A 14,644-nucleotide genomic window follows, 5' to 3' on the forward strand; every position below is an offset into this window, starting at 1 on the left:
CGCGCTCGTTGGGTATCACAACCCCTGAATCCACAACTCCTCCTCTTTAGACCTGGAAGGCAACGCCGCTGCGCTTGCGACCCACGGTCTTGAATGAAGAAAACTGCCCGTCGGCACCCATGATATCAAAGCGGCTCACACTCATGATGTCGTCGGTGTAACCAGACAAGTAGTAGCCTACGATGACTACAAGGTAGCTCAACAATAGAATGCTACCCTTGAAGTAGTTGCTCTTTCCTTCTCCGTACATGTAGCTGAGCAGGAAGACGCAGAGGATAACAGTAACCATGTCCCACTGGGGGAACAGAAGTGAGAAAGTGTGGTTGCCGATGTCTTGAACACCATTGCTGGTAGCGTAGAGAGCCGAGTACAGCACGAGGGCCGGTACCTGCAACAAGCAGACTTGGAGAGCGTATGCAGAACCAATTTCCATGGACAGCGCAATGTTGCCGTTCATAGCGAAGGAGATGGCGTTCTGTAAAATGTCAGTGTAACTCATCAGGAAGCATGCATTTTAAAACTCACCAAGAATTCCGTAGTGTTGGGAACCAGGGCAAAAAGGGTAATGCCGAGGAATTTCTCGTCAATAGCGAAGCCCTCCAAAACAACATCTACGGTGTCGACAAGAATCTCTGCAATAATGGCATAAAGCACTGTGGCTCCCATGAGAATGAAAGCACTCTTGCCTCGGCTCCAGTTGGGTGCATCATGCCCACCGTGAGGAACTTGGGCGGCACTGGCAGCAGCGAGATCTTCGTTCTCTGCGAGTGTTGCAGTGCGCAAAGCCGGAGGCCGAGTAGTCGGTGCAGTAGAGGCTCCAGGCTGGTTAGAAGTTCTGCGAGGCATGCGTTCGCGGGCAGCAAGGGTAGCGGCGGTGGCGGCCATCTCAGCGACTTCACGGACCAGGGCGTTGTTCTCGGCCTCTGAAAATCCTGGAATATGGACGACTGAGCGAATGGTATCGCTACCACTCGACTTGGGCGGGACCACATGTGGAATGCTAACACTGCCATTTCCAGGTGCGAGGCCCAATCCAGAGACAGAGCCTTGACGCGAGATATCCTCGCCCTTGGCGTTCAAGCCAACCTGCTTCAGTGACTGACCAAGTATGCGCTTGTACAGGTGAGAATCGCGAACATCAATGGACGTGCCAGTGGTCTCGGCAAAGGAGTGAGGTCCGGATTGTCTAGCAGCTGCATGAGCATGTGCGTGAGCTTCCTCATGCTTCTTCTCATCAATCTCGGAATTCCAGATGACAGCTGCGTGAGTCCTCAGAGTGAACCAGAGGCCCACAATGTAAGAGAGGAAAAGAAGGGTTGCGCAGAAGTAGCAGAACGGCCTGACAGCCTCGAGGTAAAAGCGGTCATCAAGAGTTGGGGTCTGAGAGAAGAAGCACCTGCGACAGTCACGACCGTCCCCAACCGGGGATAGTCCCTCTCCGATCCCGCTGTGGTTTACGCAGTCCAGGCAGTTGAGCTCGTGGGTGCCGTAGATTTGGTAGAACAAGGTAGGGCCAAAGGCGCCGATGACAGCAAATAGAAGCATGGTGGATGTGACACCAGCGGATCTCGCATTGAAGCGCTGAGTCTTGCGCTTGATGGCACCGAAGCACATGGAGAGGCCAGGAAGGAAGAGAATACCGGCGAAGATACTTCCAACAATACTGCCTTCGACAAGCTGGCCCTTGCCTTGGCTGAGAGCCACGCAGTAAAGAAAAACTTCGACAATCGTGGAGAAGAAGGCGTTGATGGCCGCACCTACTCCCATGGATGACTGGGCAGAAATCGAGGCAACGGCCTGGCCGATGAAGTAGGCGAGGGGGATGATCGAGAACAAGCCCGCGATGAAGAGGAACGCCGGTGAGGTGATTAGGATGTGCAGGCCCATGATCCGGTCGAGAACAAGCCAGTCAAAGATGACGAAGAACACCACACCCATGAGATTGATGAGGAAAACGTTCGTTCCGTCGATAGTGTACTTCCAGTATTTGGTGCCCACAGCGCGGTAGGTGCAGAGCAGGATGGACGAGTGAGGCGCATCGGCGATTCGGGCGAGAACCATATCGGATTCGAATGAGAGCGCCAAAGGATGTCGCCGAAGGTGGTCGAAGAGCAGCATAGTAACCTTGCCCATGGGGATGGTAAACACCAAGAACCAGCAGATCAAGGAAACCAGGATGAGAGAGGGCGTGAGCAGCAGATAGAAGAACAGAAAGAAGACGATCCTTCCGATATTCCACTCGCCTCGTCCAAACAAGCGGCGCTTGAGTCTCGGGGGCGTCTCACTCCGCTCGCCGCGTCGAGTCCGGCCCAACAGGCTGTCAGTCTCACTCGGCTGCGAGTCGATGCTTCGCCGTGAGCGGCCGACGATGGATCGGTTGTGCTCCGATCCGTCCGGACCGAAGAACAGTCGACCATACTCCAGGTCACCGCTTTGCCATTGCTCGTACTCGGAAATGCTTCGTCCCTCGCCTTGGTCCTCGTCCAGGTAGGCGTCGTCCTGCTCCAAACGCACGTACTTGCCAAAGGGGTAGAAAAGATAGCCAGCAAGTCCCCAAAGAACTCTGCCGTACTCCCTGCCACTAACAGTCGCCGCGAACAAGAAGCAGATGATCGCACCGAGGGCTGCGAATGTTGCCATCCACCATCCAAACAGCAAAGTCCACAAAAGGTTAAAAAACAACAACCAGTTGTTGACCCTTCCGCCCGGCGACGAATGAATATCCCCTTCCGCATTCTTCTGCACGGAGCGGTCTTTCTTGTACAGAGCAGGCTTCCATAACCTGATACCGAAAGGATGGGTTTCGTTGATGGCTTGTTGACGATCCTTGAGCGTGAAGCTCTCGGCATCGCTGACGTCGCCGTCATCTTCGGCTTCCGCATCCTCATCTTCGTGAACTGATGGGTCGTGCTCGGAGCGGTCAGGGACAATGTCCTCGGGTCTCGGTGTACGAGGTGCCTCGTCATCGTTGTCCTCATCATCGCCGTGCTCGCTTCTAGAGGACTGGACGCGGGACAGGGTGGTCGCAAGCTGAGGCCGGCGGCGCGTGCTGTACCCCCGGTGTTGTTCTTGTTGGCGTCCGACGGCGTCGGCCTCGACTTCGAAGATGTCATCGTCGACGGAGAAAACCTCACCACGATGAGGTGCAGAAGGGTTCGTCGAGGGTCGACGGGTCATGGGGGGCTTTCGCGGTCGATTACTCGCTTTGGGGCGTTCAGGAGCCATCATGGGAGATCTTGTAGCTTGGGTGGAACGAGAATGGGAACGGTCGTGAGCTGAGGAGTCGGGGAAGTATTGGGAGGCGGAAGGTTGGCCTTGTATGGAACCTGTGTCGCGCACGGGATTGACGTTAGCCAGGGATTTTCTCTTGGACCAGTCGGCAACTCGGACGACCAAGACGCATTAGGTTTCTGGGCATGCAGCGGGTCGTACGTACCGTAGCCAGCTTCTGGGCGTCTCCGCACCGTATCGGTGGACTGAAAGGACTGAAAGCTCTCGGACAGGCCGTCGTCGCGAGAACCCGAATAGGACTCGAATCTCGAGGGCTGGTGTCGGGTGTCTGTTGGCGAGGCAGCAGTCGAGTTATCGCGAGACTGGTCGGCGGACGTATCAGGCCCCGGGGACGGATCCATGGTGGGCGACAATGGAGCGCGCGACGGTTTTGGAGAATGATGGAGAATAATCGGTGGAGAGAATGGTAGGTGCCGGAGATGTGGGTTATTAGTGCGGACGGCAACGGGGGTGGAAGCGTCGGGCGCGCGTTGGGTGGCTTCGGGCCTGCTTGGAATCTCTCAGGTGTCGCGCGTGTGTTGTGTTGAAACAGCAGCAACAGATTCGAAAAGAAGGGTGGAAACAGGCTTTTTTTTCGAAAGCTCGTACCGCCGTTACCGAGAGCGTTGTAGGTGTAGGTTTAGTGCTTGTGTTGGGTCTCGGTAAGATTTCGAGGATTCCACGGGGGCCCTGCAGATGGGTCGAAGTGGTGGTGGTGGTGAGCTTTCGCTATCTACCTTGCTTCACAGGTAAAAAGCTGACGAAGAGAAGAAATGAGCGAAGCCAGACGGGATCGGTAAGCAAGACGAGATGAGGTGAGGTGCGTAGGTATCCGTGGGTGTGGTGTGTGGTGTATAGTTGAGTAAACAACAAACACACGATGGACGAGACACAAAAAAAGACAAAAGAAGAGAGTAAGACAAGAAAATGCGAGGATGAAGATGAGGAGGAGAGGTGATGCGATGGCGAGACGGGGCGAGACCGTGTGCAATTCAGCGACGAAGACAATGGCAGCAATGAGTGTTGCCCATTCCTGGCTGCTAGTGAGGACGACTCTCCTTTCCTGATCTGGCGGCGAGGATGTCCACTGGATGGATGTGTGCGATACTGCCCATACAAAAGTGCAGGATCTCTACTAATGTATTATTTATTGGATGGAAGGGTGAGGAAAGTTCCCTTGGCTGGCGGCGGAGCGGGTGCCGCTGCTCGTCCGATGTTGTTGAGTTTTCTGCGTGTGCCTCCGTCTCCTCAAGTATTCGAGGCTGCCTTGTCCATCGGTCGAGTGATGATTGCTGCTCCCCCAGATTCGCAATCCCGCCTTCCCGGCGCAATCACGGTGCACCTGGCTCACCTCAGAATGTCTGAGTCAGGAGCTGCCCACTCCCACTGTCGATGGCGTTTGTGTGTGCAACCCCCGGGTCATGTGCAGCCACTTCGCAAGGTGTTGCAGGCCTCAGAGGGTGCGAAACAACATGGAAGGTGCTGCTTCTTAGAAGCATGATGAGAGGCAATTGCTACTGTGTGACTCTTCCATTTGATCAGGATTTCTATTCCCGGGCTCTTGATTCGACCCGTGCCTCCATCGTTGGTCTTTATCTTTTTATCCCCGGTATCTGATGTGCCCCCCTCGACATTCAAGCAGCCGTACGCAGTACGAATACGTAGGGAGGAAGAAAGGCCTGCACAATGTCTCGCACCCAGGTGCTTGGTGTTTACATCCAGCGATTGTTACCTTCGGCGCAATGATGATAGGTAGGAACGCAATTTAGTGGAGGACTAGTGGGGGCCCGCGGTGCGCCCATGGTGGAGTGCAACTGCTGCTAGCAACATGGATGATGGTGCTATCGCCCAGACAGGACCGCCAAAGCTTCCTCCCCAATCAGCTTAGTGCCCGAGCAGAACGGCGGGAGAGCCACAATCCCAAGGCCCGAGGACTGCCTAACTTACCCATAGTAAGGTAGGACCTAAGGTAAGGTGGACGGGCAAGCAGGGTGCAACATCAAGAGAGCCGCGTCTGGCGATGTCTCTTGCCTGTTGGGCGGTCTGCAGCCCGTCGCCAAGGACGTAGATCTTATCGGCGCATATCTACGGCGTATCTCTGCAGGCTTCACTGGCATGTCCCACTGCCCATGATTCGATGCAGAGCCCCACCGTTGCATGTCACGATGTCGAGGTGCTCGACATCGCACATCTCGTGCTGCACTCCACTTTCCCAACTGGGACGTGCTAACGTCACTGCGCGTTGCGCTTTCCGCCTCTTTTCTCTTGCAGCCGCTACAAGACAGCGCGCACGGACCCGACCCTTTTCCAGAGTGGACCTTCCAAACATGTCGGCATCTGGAACATCCTGCCCTCCGAAGACCCTGACTAAGCCCCCGCAAGCTTGACATTTCCGGAAGGAAGCTTTCACGTGACCCGGACCTGGCGAACGCGTCGACGGTGGTTTGCCTGCGGCTGACTGGACCGACCAACGGAGCCAGCTAGACCTACAGCTCTGTCACTCCGAACCCATCTGTGAGCTTCCACAACGACAAGTTTCCATCACCACACCCAACCCCCGGCGACTGTCAACCGATCCTACGCACGAATTACACCTTGACGACCCCGATTGACCCTCCCGCTTCTCAGAGAACATCGAAAAAACACCCGCCCGATTAATTCCTCCCTAGGGGCATCCATCAAGATGGCGCTCGATTCGTACTACCAGAACAAGATCGAGGCCATGAAGCTCGAGATCCTCAAGGGTCAAGCTGTCCTCCGCCGTCTCGAGGCCCAGAGAAACGACTACAACTCGCGGGTGCGTCTACTGAGAGAAGAGCTTGGTCTGTTGCAGCAGCCCGGTTCCTACGTTGGTGAGGTTGTGAAGGTCATGAGCACGAAGAAGGTCCTGGTCAAGGTGCATCCGGAAGGCAAATACGGTACGTTTGATGATGCACACCCCACCTTCCTCCTGGCCCAATGCTGATCAACACCCACAGTCGTCGATATCTCCGACAATGTCGACATCACAAAGCTCACCGTCGGCAAGCGTGTAACCCTCCTGTCCGACAGCTACAAGCTCGAGAAGATGCTCCCCTCATCCGTCGATCCCCTCGTCTCCCTCATGATGGTCGAGAAGGTCCCCGACAGCACATACGACATGATTGGTGGTCTGGATCAGCAGATCAAGGAAATCAAGGAGGTTATCGAGCTCGGTCTCAAGCACCCCGAGCTGTTCGAGTCTCTGGGTATCGCCCAACCGAAGGGTGTCCTCCTCTACGGTCCCCCCGGTACGGGCAAGACCCTGCTCGCCAGAGCTGTCGCCCACCACACCGACTGCAAGTTTATCCGTGTCTCCGGTTCCGAGTTGGTGCAAAAGTACATCGGAGAGGGTTCCCGTATGGTTCGCGAGCTGTTCGTCATGGCCCGTGAGCACGCCCCCTCCATTATCTTCATGGACGAAATCGATTCCATTGGTTCTTCCCGTGTCGAGGGTTCCTCAGGAGGCGATTCCGAAGTCCAGCGTACCATGTTGGAGCTTCTTAACCAGCTCGATGGTTTCGAGCCTACCAAGAACATCAAGGTCATTATGGCCACCAACCGTCTTGACATTCTCGACCCCGCATTGCTGCGTCCCGGACGTATCGACCGAAAGATCGAGTTCCCCCCGCCATCCGTCGAGGCCCGTGCCGACATTCTCCGTATCCACAGCCGCAAGATGAACCTGACGAGAGGCATCAACCTTACTAAGATTGCCGAGAAGATGAACGGTTGCTCTGGTGCCGAGCTGAAGGGTGTCTGCACAGAGGCTGGCATGTACGCTCTTCGTGAGCGCAGAGTCCACGTCACCCAGGAGGACTTTGAGCTTGCTACCGCCAAGATTCTCAACAAGCACGACGACAAGGAGGTGTCCCTGGGCAAGCTCTGGAAGTAAGCGACACGAAAAGGGGGTTTGGAGCAGAAGTGGCACGGTGGCAGCAGCAGCACGACGGCTTCTTTTTGGGTTGGCGGGAGTTGGGAATGGCGGGGGTGGGAAACAGCGCCCGCGATTATGCAGTGGCCGCTTGTACGGCTAATATGTACGACTACATAGAACATGGAATCAGCCACGATTACCCTTTCCACATACTGTTCCCCGGCGTCTATTCGTGCTGTGGTCGTACTTTACCTTGGTGATGGGGATCTCAGGGGAGAGGCACCTACACACAGGCGATGGGTGTGTTCTTTCGGGACGGCACGTCGGTATGGATGGATTTTCGAAATCAAGACTGTCTGGCCAGCCAATGGTCCCGTCCTGCGCTTGAAGCTGTTCTGCTGGTTGACGGCCGTGAAGCTGAATTCGCGGTGCCTGCCTGAAGCCTATACTAGTGAGGAAGGCGCGACCCTCCCACCACTCACCTGCTCCTGCCTCCTACCCCTCGGGAGAGCCCTTCTTGGCGAGCTTTCGTCCTATCACCATCAACCAAGCCTGATAGGCCAAGTGGTCTATAGGTATAACGCTCTGGTCCGTTAGTGAGAACTTGGTATGAAATCCGATTGCTGGTTTCGTAGGGTCTGCGGTTCGATCCCGCACCCGAGCTTTTGCTTTTGCTTTTGCTTTTGCTTTTGAACTTTGCTTTTTGATTCTGCCAATTCCCTCACGCGTCAGCCAGCCTCGCCATTCATACCTAGTTAAAGCTCCTGCTGGAGGAGCGAAAAGGTTCTAACCAGGCAATACATCAGCGGTGTTCGTCACTAGATATTCACGCAGAATACCTCGGACTGGGGTTATTCAGCCTGTGCCTTACTTGCCTTTCAGGGTAAGTTACGAAGAGCTATCTCTGCTGGCGCTATGCTTTCTTCATCTTCATAGATCTGGTATTAATGAAAGCGGACCAAAGCACGCAATTACCCGAGGCACCTTTTGGTCTAATTGACTCCCCATTTTATAGGTCCTCCGAAAGAGATGCAGTCACAGTCCACAGCCGTCCGTACGATGGTGAAATATCCGGCGGGCCTTGTTAGACTCTCAGATTCCCATGACCATATATAGCCTGCACGTTGCCTGTCCTTGGATCTTCAAACCAGTTCCATGGCAATGACAAGTAGATCCCATTGACGGTGGGACTTGGTTCTCCTATGGCTGGCTGGACTCATATCACAGGCCTTCATGGGCCTAGCAACATGCCATTTCATCATCCTGACTGGCCTTTGTCAGCGCCGAAGTATTCAAGTGATAACATACCAAGTTCACTAGTTACGTAGGAAGCCAACAGCCGTCATCCCTTGAAGTTGAAGCGGCAACTCCTTGTGTAGCGATTTTCGCTGGATGCAGTAGGATATTAATCCAACCCACACTTGCTTGATCTTTCGACAGTGTCAAGGAAACTCACATCGACTACATTTACAGAGACTTGGGCTACGTATGCAAACAGCTTATAGTTTATATACTGTAGAGTAGGAGCTATGCGTGTGCGCTCGGCTCCGCGGGTCCAGCAGCTGCTTACTCCTTCGAAGAACAGTTACTGCAATCTGAACAAACATGTGCCCACAACGGGTAAGATGCTCTCCCACACAATGTGGACGTCGTGGTGAAGTGTTCGTTTTACATAAGATCCCGCAGAAGTCTGATCAAGGTCGACAGTCCATCTCGAAGTTGGGCTTGAGTTCAATCTGTTGAGCTTCCACTTGGTCAATTTCGATCCCGGCTCATTCGTCCTAATCAATCATCAGCCAGTGGCGGACGACACCAGAGACCTCACAAGAACGTTTTTCATGTGCTTTGCGTGAAGAAGATGCTATCACGTCATCACAAAGTGATGACCTCGGCGAGAGTACCATTTCCTCAGATTAACTACACGAGAGGATGGCGAGATTTCCATTGCTCGACGGAACGTTTTCCGATCCTTAATGCCCAGTCTTTTGTATTATTTGGTGTAGTTCTCAGCCATATCAGAGCTCGGGCACGTAGCACTTCCTCGATTTTCGTATTCCGGCCAAGCCTCGGCCAAGCCTCCGCCGCGCTCAATCTGCTGGAGCTATATATTTGATATGTTTCGCAGGCGTAGTAACAGAAGTCCCCTCCACAATGAAACGTTGTATTGAGTTGAGGCAGCTCATAATTCAGGGGTCGATGCCAGAGTCGTGAGCATCGCCGTCATCGTTGCCACGACGCTTCTAAAGATGATGTCTCGAATTACCAGGTCCTTGTGCCACTCCGTCCTCGTCCTCCACGCGAAATTTGGCAGTGAATATCTGAAGGAAATGGCGAGAGAGTGGGTTCATATCTTTGGTCATTCGGTGATGAGGCTGTTGCTTGCTGTGTTTGTAAAGAGCTTATGTACAGCAACCTTGCTATGGAGAACCGAACGTCGATCGACCTCGTGACTCATCAGCGTGCCCATGACGTCCCGGGCCTCTCCATTCCTTGACTTTGCAGGCGTGGGATACTCAACGGATGTTCGTTACACTGGCTCTAGGCTTATGAAAAGATCTCTTCAGAAATATCGGAGAAGTAATGTCCACCACTGAGACAGAAAGTTCACCAAAGGGTTAGCAACTTGAACGTGCAAAATTAACCCAAGAGACATTGTCTGTGGTGAAACGTTATTCTTGCTGCGGTGTTGATAGACTTTATAGTACACCCTCGTGAGATCCCTTCGCATGGCAACAGCGAGAAGCCACACGCGCACAAATTCGTACGGGTGTTCATTTTGATGGCCTTGGGGAGACCCGAAATCTGCCTGAGCAGTCTCCTAGTTCCTATGAAGACACGCCGGAGCAGGAAATGTGGTAATTAACAGATGTTCCTCCTGCTTTAGACTAGGGAAAGAACGCCTTAGCAAAATTCATGGATTACACACATGGGTCGAAGCTTGAGTGCTCTAGCGATGTCATCTTCCTCCAACTTGCAACCTCCTATCTCGGGAGAACATTGCTGCTCCAGTTCTCGAGGAATCTTCATGTGGGTGCTTGTCAAGGTATTAGTCGATCGTTTTCGTATGTCTTCATTTTGTTTCCATCTTCTCTGTCATACGTCGCAGTTACGAGAAGAGAATACCCTGCAGGAGGTTGTTAGTGAATAACAATTAACAGCTACTTCACACAACCGACTCGAACATTTGATGTGAACGACTACTCTCATGAGACATTCCCACGCACAATCACTATACAGCCATCGTCACAGTTGATTGTTTGCCGTCGTTAAACTGCGAGGTGCGCGACTAATATAGCAACTTTGAATACGCAAAGCCTATACGAATGGACTCAGTCACATACGGCCTTCGAGGCGCTCATGGAGACAACTACACAGAAGTCCGAAGATCAGACGCTTTGATTGTCAACGCTCGGCTTGGTATATAAATAGCGTCTTTCTCAGATACCAGAGAAAATCCGCTAATGTTTGGGTCGCAGTGCTTGTGTATCCTCAACCGTTTCGCGTACCAGTACCGGAGGAATTACTTCATCAGCCAGCCCGGTCTCGCAGTTGGCATCGTTGGCATGTATTCAATCACTGCAGTTGGTGAATAAGGCCGTAATTAACAGAATTGAAGGACGTCACGGAGAGCAATCTCTCGGCACCAGGGCCGTTCGAATTCAGGCGCCTCCACGATGATATCCATGACCAATGGTGACCTTAGCTCTTCAACGACATCGTCTCTGGAATGCTATTGCGGTTTGGTCTACCAACCCCGTGTCAACATCAGCCCCGTCCTTATATAGGCATCGGAATTGACGTATCTCATACCCATGATTGCGGACTACAGACATTGGTTCTCAAAGCATCTCACGTCCCATTTCTAGGTAAGGCTGTTCTCAGGTATGAAACACACGGTCACAGCCTTCTAACCCCCCTCGCACGAATATCGTTCCTGTATTGCTTGTGGTATCTCACTGTCGAGCCATAGGTCAGCAAATACTATCAAGTAACTCAGTCCTTATGTCTTCGTCCTCGCAGTGACTATCAAATTCCATTAGACAGACCATCGTCTCTGCTTTATTCTGTGGTATCACCAAACAGAGATGATGAACACTAGAGAATGGCTAGGCTCAAGCCTTGAGAACGACCAATATCTATTTTCTAGGTGGAAGGACATCTTTCTCAAGGGCCAAGCCGGTGGGATACGCGACCCAGCCTTCTTGAAGAAGGATTTGGGCTGTGTTGGCCTTTGCTGGTGTATGATATCGTCTTATATACCCAATTCTAATAGCTCGAGTAGATCGCCGGCTACACATGTCTCATCTTGAATCTTCAACTCAAGACGACGGACGTCTGCCACCATCACCGGTGCTCCAATTCTTGATACGAAGCAAGATGTAGAGGCCGCAACCTCGACTTCACACATCCTCTAGGCATCTCATCTGTCCGCTCGCTGGGAAACGTTGCGTGGAAAAGCGATAACCGGGTAAGATTCACGAGTGTTCAAAGCAGCGAAGGAGGCTTGGCACCATCACCTCCAAACCAAGGCCACAGCTCCCGGCCGTGGCAAATAACCCGATCTCGCCGCAGACCATGCCCGAAGAAACCCTGAATCAAAACACGCTTGACATTTGACCCTGGCAGAAGACCTCTTCACGCCAGAGGCGACAACTTGGCCAGTCAGCACCAAGATCAAGATTTCCAAACCTCGTGACAATCACAGAACATTCCACAAACCCATCATCACATCAAAGCCGCCACAGCCGCGACGACCAGTGACGTAATCGAAGCCCTTCACGATCTTGATTGCACACGGCCATTTCGAGGCTAAGCAAGGGTTGTGCTCCGACTCGTACCTAAACGCCCCTGCATGACTCTCCCGCGCGGTCTCCCGAAATCACCACACCAACCTCTCACTGACACCCCAACAACAACACAGAACCCCTAACCACCGGAGCCACCTCCGAGGGGGAGAAAAAAAACTTTATTCACATGATCGCAATACCCGTGGAACAAGAACAATAACAACGCACTTCGCATCATCCACTCAACCCCAGAAAAGCCAAGCAAGATACAAAAAGAGAAATCCTGAACCGGAACAAAGCCCCAAGACCCACGCAGTAAAAAAAAAAAAAGTAGTGACATCATAGGCACCTCAAACAAGGACCATCGTGACCACACCTCAACCCGGCGACCCCCCTGCCCTATTTCAGGAAAACAATGTGCCCTGTATCGGGGGCATTTGGGGGCGCAACTGCGGACGGCGGCGGGGTGTCCAAACAGTCCTTTCTCAATGGGCGAATGGTTGCAACGGCCTTCGCCGACGACTCATGGAGTCCCATGTCTCATCTGAATGTGACCCTTTTTTTTCTCTCCTTCTTCATCCGCACATTGCTCGGGGTGGAGCCCTTGTTGGCAACCACGCAACACAGCTCTGCGTCGTGTGCGCGTTGTTCGTTGCGTGTCTCCGTCCGTGTCATGACTTGCATAGCCGACTTGACGGGGCCGAAGAAATGAGAGCCACATATGCACACTGAGGCTGAAGCAGGCAAGGCAAACCCGCTCCGATTGCAAAGTCCGAGGAGTAAAAGCTGCCTTTGCCTTGAAGAAGCCGAGGCTTGATAATTGGAGGTCAATACGAAGATGGGGCAGCAAGGGATATGGGGACTGGCATTATTGATCAACTGAAGTTGGTCGCATGAGGTTGCTGAGCTCAGCGATGGTAATAATATTGGCGTACCGGGCGGCCTCTGAGATGCGTGCGCGCGTTGCTGAATTAACTCACTAGCCGTAGTTGCGAGTTCAACAATGACATGACACGGCGAAGACGCTTCTCGAAGCTGATGGGTTGAAGCTTAGCTGAGCTTAGCTGTGCTAGACTTCACAACCCCGCGATCGACCATGAGGAGGGTTTAACCTCTGGGTTAGGAATAACGATAACCTCAGCTAGGTTCGAGATGACCTTTGGGACTAGGAGACAGAATACAAAGCCAAAAATACAAAACATGAGCCGAGACAGACGATTGACTCGGGTCGAGCTGTTCAAATCGACTCTGTCTCTGACGGAGAGACTTCCGATGCGCAGCAGCTGCAGCGGAACGCCCTATCATTTCAAGATTTACCGCCGGACCGGAGAAACTGGCCTGCGACACAATCAACCAAGGTCCATCTAGCGGCGCCATGCACAGCGGTAAAAGGCGCAAAGGACCCGGAGACAAGGTCCGGCCTGTCGCCGCGGCATGCTGCCCGCTGTGTGACCTTGGCAGTAGCCGGGCAGAAAAAATACAGAGCCCGGGACCCTGCCGGAGAGAAAAAGGGCACCTCAGCCTGTGGTTGAAGGGGGGGGGGGGAACGGGGCGGTGGACACCACACCAGAGACGTTCTAGATCGCTATGGACGCTGTCCGTCGCGAGTTTGCGGTGAGTTTGGAGCGATCTTCCCTGGAACTGGAAGCCATCCCACCCCCCTCATCCCCCAAGAGCAATGGGAAATCGACAAGAGGTGGGGTTTGGGTTTTCTGCAGCTGGCGATTATCAGCCAAGGGGTGGGTTGCGATGAGCGCCGTGGTGAGACGACCGGTGCGGGGAAGATCAAGTTGCAGGGCGCGAAATTTGGGGATGGACGACCTGAAGCTTTCGCGAATCGCCATTTGCCAGTTCGGCCAACTTTTTTCGATAGTTGATACACAGAGATGTGCGGTATCGATATCTTCGCTTGTTTTACCGATAGACGAGATCGACAATTGCGCGAGAGCTGACTGGCGGGGAGCAAGACGTCCCGTTCGCTGGATGCATGGTTTGCGAAACGTGGCGCGCCGCCGACAGGCGACGGCGTGCTGGTCCGTCTCGATCGAGACAAAGACAACTTCCCCCCTTCTCTTTCAGCCCAAGTGGCACGCTCCCGAAAATCCTCCACACATGGGTATCTTGATAGTGATGCCAAGACGCAGAGAGCCAGATGCGCCCCAACGAGCAACTTGTTAGAATGATGACGTTGAGATTACGGGTCCCTCGCAGAAACAAGAGAGCATGGGAAACTTTGTTGGTAATGTCGATAGTGCTGAAGATGATAAAAAAAGGGGGCCACAGGGCTCAAGGGTGATAATAGCTGGATGTATGACGAAAGAATAAGGCCATGTAACGGAATGCGGGTAGCAGCAACAGAGTGAGGACGAGAAATAAGGGTCCAGCCCTTCGGGTAGAGGTGCGTGTGTGTGAGTGTGCGTGTGGGAGACGAGAGATTTGACAGGCAAAACGCCCAGGTCTGTAGGGCGTTTCGAGACACCGGCCAGGCGGATGGGAAGGGAAGAGATGGGGGGCAGCCTGACGATGGTACGAATACCCGCGAGCATGTCCAAGCTTGGAGTTGGAGGAAGACGAAGCAGCAGACGCAAGTGCGTGGATACCCTCCTGGCGAGAGCCATTGGGGCGGCAACTTAGAACCACTTGTCGGCATCTTCACTTGCCCAACACAGCAAGTTCGCAATCAAGAACCCTG

General features: G+C 53.4%; 2 protein-coding genes across 2 annotated transcripts; one reads left to right on the forward strand and one right to left on the reverse strand.

Moving 5' to 3' along the window:
• Positions 1 to 46: 46 nt before the first annotated feature.
• COL26b_006935 (uncharacterized protein) lies at positions 47 to 3,632 on the reverse strand (the record flags this gene model as incomplete). The annotated part of the gene is made up of 3 exons (XM_053179745.1): positions 47 to 475; positions 526 to 3,326; positions 3,437 to 3,632. 3 exons carry the CDS (start codon positions 3,630 to 3,632, stop codon positions 47 to 49), a joined length of 3,426 nt encoding a protein of 1,141 aa, XP_053036245.1.
• A 2,321-nt stretch (positions 3,633 to 5,953) lies between these two features.
• On the forward strand, positions 5,954 to 7,183 carry LET1 (26S protease regulatory subunit 8; the record flags this gene model as incomplete). The annotated part of the gene is made up of 2 exons (XM_053179746.1): positions 5,954 to 6,188; positions 6,249 to 7,183. The coding sequence occupies 2 exons, from the start codon at positions 5,954 to 5,956 to the stop codon at positions 7,181 to 7,183; spliced, it is 1,170 nt and encodes a 389-aa protein (XP_053036246.1).
• Positions 7,184 to 14,644: the final 7,461 nt, after the last annotated feature.

The sequence above is a fragment of the Colletotrichum chrysophilum genome, assembly GCF_026319265.1.
Source record: "Colletotrichum chrysophilum strain AFK26 chromosome Unknown scaffold_54, whole genome shotgun sequence".
In the NCBI taxonomy this organism is placed as follows: domain Eukaryota; kingdom Fungi; phylum Ascomycota; class Sordariomycetes; order Glomerellales; family Glomerellaceae; genus Colletotrichum; species Colletotrichum chrysophilum.